The sequence below is a fragment of the Globicephala melas genome, chromosome 1 (genome assembly GCF_963455315.2).
Source record: "Globicephala melas chromosome 1, mGloMel1.2, whole genome shotgun sequence".
Classification (NCBI taxonomy): Eukaryota; Metazoa; Chordata; class Mammalia; order Artiodactyla; family Delphinidae; genus Globicephala; species Globicephala melas.
In genome coordinates this window covers 176,158,014-176,168,165 of record NC_083314.1, presented here as the reverse complement: position 1 = coordinate 176,168,165, position 10,152 = coordinate 176,158,014, and the positions used below count along the sequence as shown (strand labels likewise).

The 10,152-nt window shown below is 51.9% G+C and overlaps 1 protein-coding gene across 1 annotated transcript; it reads left to right on the top strand.

Annotated features, from left to right (window-relative positions):
- The first annotated feature begins 359 nt into the window (after positions 1 to 359).
- CTRC (chymotrypsin C) lies at positions 360 to 6,632 on the top strand. Its single transcript, XM_030865694.2, has 8 exons — positions 360 to 483; positions 1,746 to 1,837; positions 1,934 to 2,031; positions 2,923 to 3,048; positions 3,925 to 4,061; positions 4,869 to 5,014; positions 5,870 to 6,022; positions 6,561 to 6,632. The coding sequence occupies exons 1-8, from the start codon at positions 444 to 446 to the stop codon at positions 6,573 to 6,575; spliced, it is 807 nt and encodes a 268-aa protein (XP_030721554.2). The 5' UTR covers positions 360 to 443; the 3' UTR covers positions 6,576 to 6,632.
- Positions 6,633 to 10,152: the final 3,520 nt, after the last annotated feature.

The following is a 10,152-nucleotide window of genomic DNA, read 5'->3' as shown; positions in this document are numbered from 1 at the left end:
GTCTGTTGTTGCCCAGCTGTGTGACCCCGGATTGCCCCCGACCCTCTGAGTCTCAGCTTCGTGAAGTTTAATGAGCGAACAAGAGTGTCTACCGCGTGGTGTTGGGAGAATTAAGTGACTGCAAGAGGTATTGGGCACGGCACCCGGCACAATAAATGACAACTAAGAAAAATGAGTCAGGCCAAGCAGCGTGGCAGGGCCCCCCAAACCTGTAAACGTCAGATTTGCTCTGTCTCAGGATATTTGGGAAACTCCTGCCTCCACGCCAGCTCCATCTCCTGCGCAAATTAAACAGTAACCAGCCAAGGTCAGGGAAAGGGCCTTGACAGAACAGGTTCCTCCCAAGGGGTGGCTCAGCCTTGACGAGGTGGGCCCACCCTCCTCCTGCCTATAAGTGGGGACCTGGTCGCCGCGACGGCCACTCGATCCCGGGCACTCACGACATGCTGGGCGTCAGCGTCTTCACAGTGCTCCTGGCCTACGGTAAGCTGTGGCTTGGGGACCAGCGGCAGCCAGCGGGCTGTGAGCTTGGGCTGGCCTCCCGGGGACAAGGCTGGGGTCGGGGACCCTCTGCTCTCCAGGGCTTCAGGAAAGGAGCTTTGGGGTCCCACGTGGGTTCAGCTACTACTGACCAGCTGTGTGTCGGATGAGCCACTTGCCTGCTTGGCGACTCTGCTTCCATAGCTGCAAAATAGGATTCATGTTCCTCACCCCAGGGTGAGGATGAGCCATGAGGTATGGAAAGCACCAGGGACGCAGAAGGCGCCTCATCCCGGGTGACCCCGGGGGGCCTCAGGGCCTACCTTTCCCAGCATCAGCATCTCTCATTTGGGGATTCTTTGCTCCCCCCGCCATGCTGGTGACCTCCCAGATTGGGAATCCAGGAACTTGGCTCGAATGTCCCTCTCTCTTGGCGGGACCTGGACAAGCCACTTCCCCTCTCTAAAGCTCACTGGCTCTTCTGGCAAGTGAGAGCACTTGATTAAGAGTCCTCCAGCTAATAACAACAGTGATGATAACAATAGCTGCTCCTGTGTACCCCATGTTTGCTCTGTGTCGAGCACTGTGCTAAGCCCTTGACGATCAGGAGCCAATTTGATCCTACAACAACCTTGAGAGGCGGGGTCTGTTAATATGCCCATTTTACAGATGAGGACCCCGAGGCTCAGTGATGCTCCATATCTTGGTATCTAAGATCACATGGCTGGTTAGTGGTAGAGCCAGAATTTGAGTCTGGGTCTTCCTCACTGCACAGCACTCGCTCTTGACTGTGCCACACAGCTCCCCAGCTATGACAGTCTGGAATTCTGTAGATTCAGTGCTCACACACCCACACTGTGCTGTGGCCTGAAAAGGGACAGCAGGGTAAGGTTGAAGGACACAGTTGTACCTGGGCACTCACACACAAGCCAGCCACTTTGGGCTTCCTTCAATGATTCGACATTCACTCTATACCAGGTCTTTTTCTCAATTCTTTACCTGCGTCATCTAATTTTTCTTAGTTGTCATTTATTTATGTCATGTTTTTTAAATTCTCAGGACGAACTTACCAGGTTAGCGCTAGTCTTCCCGTTTCACAGAAAGGGAAGTTGAGGCCCAGCAAACTCGATGGCTTCCCCAAAGCCATGCAGGAAAAGTCAAACCCATGTCTGCCCAGCCCCCAAATGTGCGCTCTTTCCACCTGCCCCTTCCCCAAAGCGATGCCAGCCTGGCTCACCTGTGCTCTTCCTCTCCTGTATCCCCAGCCTCCAGCTGCGGGGTCCCCATCTTCCGGCCCAACCTATCAGCCCGGGTGGTGGGCGGAGACAACGCCGTTCCCCACAGCTGGCCCTGGCAGGTAAGCGCACTGCAGCAGGTGGGGAAGGCGAGGTGGAGGTGGGTGGGGAGCAGGTCCCTGGGGGCTGACACGTGGTCCTTCCCCATCCTCCCCCAGATCTCCCTCCAGTACCTCAAGAATGGCGTGTGGAGGCACACCTGCGGTGGCACCTTGATCACCCCCAGTCACGTCCTCACAGCTGCCCACTGCATCAGGTGAACGGGATGCTGCCCAGACACCCCACCCTCGCCCGGGGACAGGAGCCTGATAAGCTGCTTTTCTTGAGCACACACTCCAGACACTGGGCTGAATAAGCTACTCCCATCCAGTAACTCAGTTGTTAATTTATTCATTCCATAAGTATTTACTGTGCGCCTACTATACGCCAGGGAACACGGCAGTGAGGACACAGTCTGTGCTCTCAGGGAGCTTATATTCTAGTGGAAGACAGAGTGACAGACCATTCAACAAGTAAATATATAACAAAGCAAGTGGCAATGAAGAAAAATAAAGCAGAAAGAGAATAAAAAGTATGAGGAGTTCTATTTTAAATGACATGGCCGGGGGAAGATCTCTCTTGAAAGGAGTTGTTTGAGCAAAGACCTGAAGGAAATAAGGGAAGACGTCATTGGTCTGGGGGTAAGGTGTTCCAGGTGGAGGGAACAGCTGATGCAAAGGCCCGGAGGAGGGAGCCCACTTGGTAGGTTTGAGAAATAAAGTGGAAGCCGGTGTGGCGGGGCATTTTGTGTGAGAGGAGAGGAAGAGGCGGTTAGAGAGGAATGCAGGAGAGAGAATGCAGGCCAGCAGCATGTGGACTAGCTCATCTTCACAGCAGCCCTGGCAGGTGAGTTCCAAGATTATCTCCACCTTCTAGGTGAGAGAACTGAAGCTGAGCCTACCCACCTAGCAGTCAAAGTGGACTTGACTCCAAGACCAGGGTCCTTTCCCGTGCCCTGGGAAGGGTCAATGGGATGAACACTCCCTTCCCCCGAACAAGTCCCACGGTGGCCCCAAAGCTGGGTCACTAAAGACCCAACGTCCCCCTCTACCCCACCGGCCAGTGGGGACAGGAGGCCACCCTGACCCGGTCCCCTTGCTCTGTCCAGCAATACCCTGACTTACCGCGTGGCCCTGGGGAAGAACAACCTGGAGGTGGAGAATGAGGAAGGCTCCGTGTTCATGGGCGTGGACACCATCTTTGTCCACGAGAAGTGGAACTCCTTCCTAATTCGGTGAGTGCCCAGCTGGCCATCCCACAGCCCCCTTGGAGCAGCTCAGAAGAAGGAGGCGTCCCTGAGATGCGGCCGGAGCCTGTCCCTGGACCCCATCCTTAGCCTGAACAGCCAACAGATGATGACTTTACGCAAAATGGCAAAATGCTAAGTGGAGGTGGACACCGCTCCAATACCCATCACTGGCCAAGGGTCTCTGGAAAGTACACAGGGAATAAGGATCCTGAGGCTCCCCCAGTATATTACCTGAAGTCTCTCAGCCCGAGGATGAGCCAGCACTCACCTTTACTGATGCATGCTCGCATTGTAATAAGCAGCTTACATGCCATCTCTTATTTAATCCTCACAACAGCCCTAGACAAGGAACCGAGGATCAGAGAGGTTAAAGAATGTGTCCCAGGTCACACAGCCCAGTACATGGCAGAACTAGAAATCAAACCAGGCTCTCTCTAGGGTTGTCCATTTTCATTCTGGCGACACGAAAACATTAAAAATTGCATCCGCAAGTGTTTTTATCGTTATAATTTCCAATTTGCTTAGCTGAATTTCAGTTGATACATAACCTTGCAGTGGTTCAGAAGGCTTCTGCTCTTGTCTCCCCTCTGTTAAGCCTTTCATGATGTGAAGACACAAGGTGGCGCGGGGTGGGGGGGAAGGGGAAGAAGCTACACCTACAGGAGCGGGTGATGGGGTTAGAAGGCAGATCATTGGTCCTCCGGCATCTCTGTCTGCCAGTAAGAAGCTGGAGGTCCAGGATATTTATGGAGGACCCCTGCTCACCCTTGGCCCGACTCCCAACTCACAGCCTGGGCCTCTTAGCATTGGCTTGGGGGAGCAGGCCCTCCTGCCATTCACCACCTCCACTTTGGATTCCAGCAATGACATTGCCCTTATCAAACTGGCGGAGCCCGTGGAACTGAGTGACACCATCCAGCCAGCCTGCCTGCCAGAGGAGGGTTCCTTGCTGCCTCAGGACTACCCCTGCTACGTCACTGGCTGGGGCCGTCTCTGGAGTGAGTATAGCCCCTGGCCAAACACGAGTGTCTTATTGGAGGAAGCAGCTCCCGTGATAAGCACACCACCCACATTTGCCCACCACTTTCCTTTTTGCCTTAACATCTTCACATCTTTTTTAATTTTGTAATAATGGTTAATATTTATTAAGCATATACCATGTGGCAGACACTCTAACAAGTGCATATAAAGGGTGTTATAAGGATTAAATGGACTAGAATTTGTCAAGGGCTTAGAACAGGGCTAGGCACATACTAAGTGTCATGTCAGTGACGAGTAAATAAATGAAACTAACCATCTTGGGGCGGGGATTAGATCTTATGACCTTATGTTATACCACACGCCCAAGTAAATTCCAACTGAATTAAAAGGTTAAATGCAAATAAATGAAACTACAGAATACTTAGATGAAAATGCAGATCCTCTACAATTTGGAAAGTTTGGGGGTGAGAAAGACCTTTCAGTGTGTGACACCAAAGGCAGAGAACTACAGGGAAACCATTGGCAATTAAAACCCCAGAACCCAAATTAAAGATAACTCAGTGGTTATTTCTTAAGGGTTTTCTATGGGTTGGTTCTGCCTTCCCTGCCCTTAGAGGGGTCTCTAACCCAAACAGTTCAGGACCATTGGCTCAGAGTCTCGCCTCTCAATTAAGGGCCTGTGTGTGGGTCCCTCAAAGTCTCTCCAGAACTCGCCCGGTCATGGCCCAGCCCCATCCAGCCCTCTGTTCCCTGAAGGCCTGGGCCTGGGCTGGCGCTGAGGCTGCCTGGGCTGACCGCCCGGTCACCACCCATTCTCTCTCCAGCCAACGGCCCCATCGCTGACGAGCTGCAGCAGGGCCTGCAGCCCGTGGTGGATCACGCCACATGCTCCCAGAAAGACTGGTGGGGCAACAATGTGAAGAACACCATGGTCTGCGCCGGGGGTGATGGTGTCATCTCAGCCTGCAACGTAAGTGTCGAGGCGCTGCCCCACGTCCCTACTGCAGGTGGCCAGATGGAAGGGGGCAGTGAGGAGGGCAAAGGAGTGAGAAGTGGGGAGACGCCACCCCCTCTCCCTGGGGGGAGACTGAGCCCTGGCTGGGCCTAAGAGGCTCAGGAGAAACTTGCCACTGTCCCCCTTCCCCTCCCCCACCAGCACTGTGGCCAGAGCATGAAAGTTGAATGTGAGTCTGAGTCCGAGTCCCAGCCCCCCACTTCATAGCTGTGTAACCTTGGGCAGGCTGTTTGATTTAGCTGAACCTCAGTTTTCCCATGCATAAAATGGAGTGGTAGTAAGCACAGGGCTGCTATGAGGACTAAGTGAGTCTAACACAGGTAGAAGAGACTTCGGTGAAGTCCGGGCACACGTTCCTTCATACCATCAGCTCCGTTGGTCCAGGGAGACAGAAGACTCAGGGAGTCTGACACAGAACGAAGAAACATCTAGGACAATCGGGGACTGTCCCGTTTTCAAACACATGAGCCTCTCCCCACTTGCATTTTCTTCCCTTTTCTCGGGTCTCCTACACGGCTCCCAGCATGCTCATCCCTCTGGGCAGCTCAGAGTCTTAGGCGCGGTGACCTGAACAGCTAGGGAAACCAAGGCACAGAGAGGGTTCTCAACACCTCAAGATCACACAGCAAAGCAAGACCTAGTCTGACACCCCAGGGCCCCCCAGAATAAGGCCAAGTTACCCACAAACCACATTTTCTCTGCCTCCCTCACTATGGACACGCTGAGGCCAAAACAGGGGCTACCCATATGCCCCGCCCTGACCTTCCTGCTTCCCGAGCCTCCCTCTGACGCCCGCCCCATCTGGCACAGGGGGACTCGGGCGGCCCACTGAACTGCCAGGCCAAGGACGGCTCTTGGGAGGTGCGGGGCATCGTCAGCTTCGGCTCCGGGCTGAGCTGCAACACCCTCAAGAAGCCCACGGTCTTCACCCGCGTGTCCGCCTACAACAACTGGATCAACGAGGTGGGTGCGCCTCCCCTGCCCCCTGCTCTGCACCCGCCCCTCACCCTCCCTCGCCCTTCCTTCACTGACTCCCCTACTCACTCTTTCACTCACTCCATTTACTCACTCACTCCTTCCAGAAGTTTTGATCGCGTGCTTATTGCAGGCAGCCTTGAGTCAGGGGCAGTGAAGCAAACGGCCATTCACTTCCCCACCCTTTCATCCATCAGCAAATACTTCTGTCCCAAGCCCAGGCTCCCCACCAGTGCCCCCAAATGTGAAGCGTGGCCCCAGCACAGGAGAGGGGGCAGCATGGATGGCCGTCTATATTTTGAGGGTGCGGGGACAGAGAGTCACCCTGGGCTGGGGGCTTCCACCCTGGGAGCAGGAGGTATCCTGAGCTCACCTGCACAGTGGTCGGAAGTGCCCGAGAGGGCCACACCCCTCGGGCAGAGGCAAGCCTGTCTTGTCAAGGCCCGGGGCTGCCGGCCATGTTCCTACCCTCCCAGCAGAGCCTCACACCCCGCAGAGTCCCTCACTCTGTTCTCTGCTTCTCCAGAAACTACAGCTGTGATTCATCCCTGGGAGCCAAGGCCGCAAATCCCGGCAACCACAATAAACCTCCTTTCCCCTCAAGCGACCTGTGTTCTTGATTTGCGCGTCCCCTGCGGGTTCCCGGGCTCTCTAGGGGCTGCCCGTTTCCATACCAGGGGTGCAATGAGAGATCCCCCTCAGCCAGCCTGGTTAGGCCTTGGAAGGAGCTGCTGGGGCTGCTGGTGGAGGGGGCACCCCCAGGAAGCCACCTGGTGCCTGAGGGAATATGAGTTAAGGACACACCAGACACCTGCCCCATCCCCGCACATCTCATAAGCCGTGAACCACCGGGCCCTGATCAGACCGCAATGGCTTCCACACATAGTCACAGCAGGTCAGAGGTGGGAAAGCTTGCACTGCACTAGACAGGCAGGGCAGCTCAGGCCCAGAGAAGGAAAGAGCTGGGCCAGATCACAGGAGCAGACGTCCAGTCATGCACAGGCAAGAGGCTCAGGGCAGGGCCCTCTGGTCCTGAGGCCGACTAGAGGGCGAGGGGTCCAGAAAAGAGAGGGACCCAGTGTCCAGTGAGGTACATCCAAGCGGGACCCCCGACCCCTGACCATAGGGTCTCTGGTCCAGGGCGCTCCTGGGGATGTGCTGCTCTATGGAGGGAGGTATCCCCAACCCGGCCGCTGAAGTCCTCCTAGGAAAGTCATCAACTATGGCTGCCTCTGGTTGGTCCATGAGTTGTCCAGTTTCTCCATCAGACTTTGGTTCCTGGAGATGGGGACCGTGGCCTCCCACGATGTCCAGCTCATTCTCAAAAAATACTTTATTTTCTCAACCAGCAATGGGACCTACAAGGAGCCCAGCACCAGCTCAGCCATAGGAATCTAGGGATGGTCCAGACAAGATTCCTGCTCTGCAGGAGACAGACCCATAAACAGATCACTGAGTTCCCTGGTGTAAGTGTGAAGGTAGGAATACAGTCCAGGAGCATGGCGAAGGGACACTTAAACCAGTGAGAGTAGGCAGGAAGAGTCCAGGATGGCTTCCTAGAGGTGGTGATGCCCAGTGTAATGTATTCTTTACATTTGAGCAGAAGGTACCAAAATACAGAAGATGCTGCTAGTTGCTTGACCCAAACTTCATTCCCAGCCTCCTCCTTTTGTAGTTGTCTCTATACTGGAGGCTAAAAATGCTAACTTCTTGCTGTCCCCAGGTCCCTTGCAGTTATAATATCAAAGTCATAGCTAACACTTACTCTGTGCCAGGCACCGTCCTACAGGTTTTACGTGTATTACCTCACTTAATCTCCAAAACAATCCTAAGACGTAGGTTATTAACATCATCCCCATTTCACAAATGAGAAAACTGAGGCTAGAGATGGTTAGTGACTTCCCAAGGTGATTTACCTGGGAGGTGATGGAGCTGGGATCCAGACTTTGTTAATCTGGCCCCAGAGCCCATGCTCTTGACCACCATGCTCTACTGCCCTGTGATGAATATGGATATGATGCCTGGAACTAAGGCAGCCTTCTTGTGGCGAAGAGAATTACAGAGACATGAGCTCAGACATCATCGAGCTGCAGATCTGATGCCAGCAACCGTTCTCTGAATGTCTAATTATGTAAAAACTAAATAAACCTGCATTTGTTTTAACCACTGTAGTCCAGTTTTCAGTTACTTGCAGCTCAGCACAGTCCTAAGTGATACCCTGGGGGATAACATAAGGGGTCACTTTCCTGACTGAGGGAAGGCCATAAGCAAAGTCATGGTAACTGCTTGGAAGAATCTCCAAGCAGAAGGTATTGCTAGAGCATAAGGCACAGGGCAGGGATTGGGTGACCAGTGGTCCTGGCACTGAGTAGTTTTCTAGGAAGTGGTACTTTCAGTGCTGTCCCAGGCAAACTGGGATGGTCAGTCACCCTAACGGGGAGGGGCAAGAGATGTGGCTAGAGAGTGAGAAAGGCCCTTCCTGGAAGGACTTGTAGCCATGGTAGAGGGTTGTTGGGACTTTATTCTGAGGGCAATAGGGAGCCGTAGAGTGGTTTTAGATAGAGAAGTGATCTCTGTGGTCAGATGTACACACTAAAGCATTCATCTGACAGCTATATGGAGGGTGATTTGGAGCAGGCAAGAATGGAGGCAGGGAGGCCAGTGAGGAGGCTGCTGCAATGTTCTAGGCCAGAATTAATGGGGCCCCAACCATCAAGCTGCAGATGGAAAGGAGAGATAGGTTCAGTAATTCAGTAATAATTCAGTAATTAGTTAAGAGGCATATGTATAGTGTTGGACAGCAGCATCCCCCCCAGTGCCAAATCTATATAAATTTTGGGAACGTGATTGGATGATCAAAGCTACTTTTTATTAGCTAATAAATGGTAAAACATAAGCCACAGTTCTCTCTGCTCAACAAGAGTGTAAAATTCTCAGATTCAGGGACAAGACCCACTGTTACATACAAGGGTCAATGCCTATCTGTGGTAGACAAAATACTAGCCCTCCAAAGACGTCCATGCCATAGATTCCAGAACATATGAATGCATTACCTTACGTGGCAAAAGAGATTTTGCAGGTGTGATTAATTGAAGGACCCTGGGATGGGGTGATTAGCCTGGATTATCCAGACGGGCTCAGTGGAATCACAAGAGTCCTTTTTTTTTTTTTTTTACATCTTTATTGGAGTATAATTTCTTTACAATGGTGTGTTGGTTTCTGCTTTATAACAAAGTGAATCAGTTATACATATACATATGTTCCCGTATCTCTTCCCTCTTGCGTCTCCCGCCCTCCCACCCTCCCTATCCCACCCCTCCAGGCGGTCACAAAGCACCGAGCTGATCTCCCTGTGCTATGCGGCTGCTTCCCACTAGCTATCTACCTTACGTTTGGTAGTGTATATATGTCCATGCCTCTCTCTCGCTTTGTCACAGCTCACCCTTCCCCCTCCCCGTATCCTCAAGTCCGTTCTCTAGTAGGTCTGTGTCTTTATTCCCATCTTACCCCTAGTTCTTCATGACATTTTTTTTCTTAAATTCCATATATATGTGTTAGCATACAATATTTGTCTTTCTCTTTCTGACTTACTTCACTCTGTATGACAGACTCTAGGTCTATCCACCTCATTACAAATAGCTCAATTTCGTTTCTTTTTATGGCTGAGTAATTAGATCACTCCCTAACACCATACACAAAAATAAGCTCAAAGTGGATTAAAGACCTAAATGTAAGGCCAGAAACTGTCAAACTCTTAGAGGAAACATAGGCAGGACACTCTATGACATAAATCACAGCAAGATCCTTTTTGACCCACCTCCTAGAGAAATGGAAATAAAAACAAAAATAAACAAATGGGACCTAATGAAACTGCAAAGCTTTTGCACAACAAAGGAAACCATAAACAAGACCAAAAGACAACCCTCAGAATAGGAGAAAATATTGGCAAATGAAGCAACTGACAAAGGATTAATCTCCAAAATTTATAAGCAGCTCATACAGCTCAATAACAGAAAAACAAATAACCCAATCCAAAAATGGGCAGAAAACCTAAATAGACATTTCTCCAAAGAAGATATACAGACTGCCAACAAACACATGAAAGAATGCTCAACATC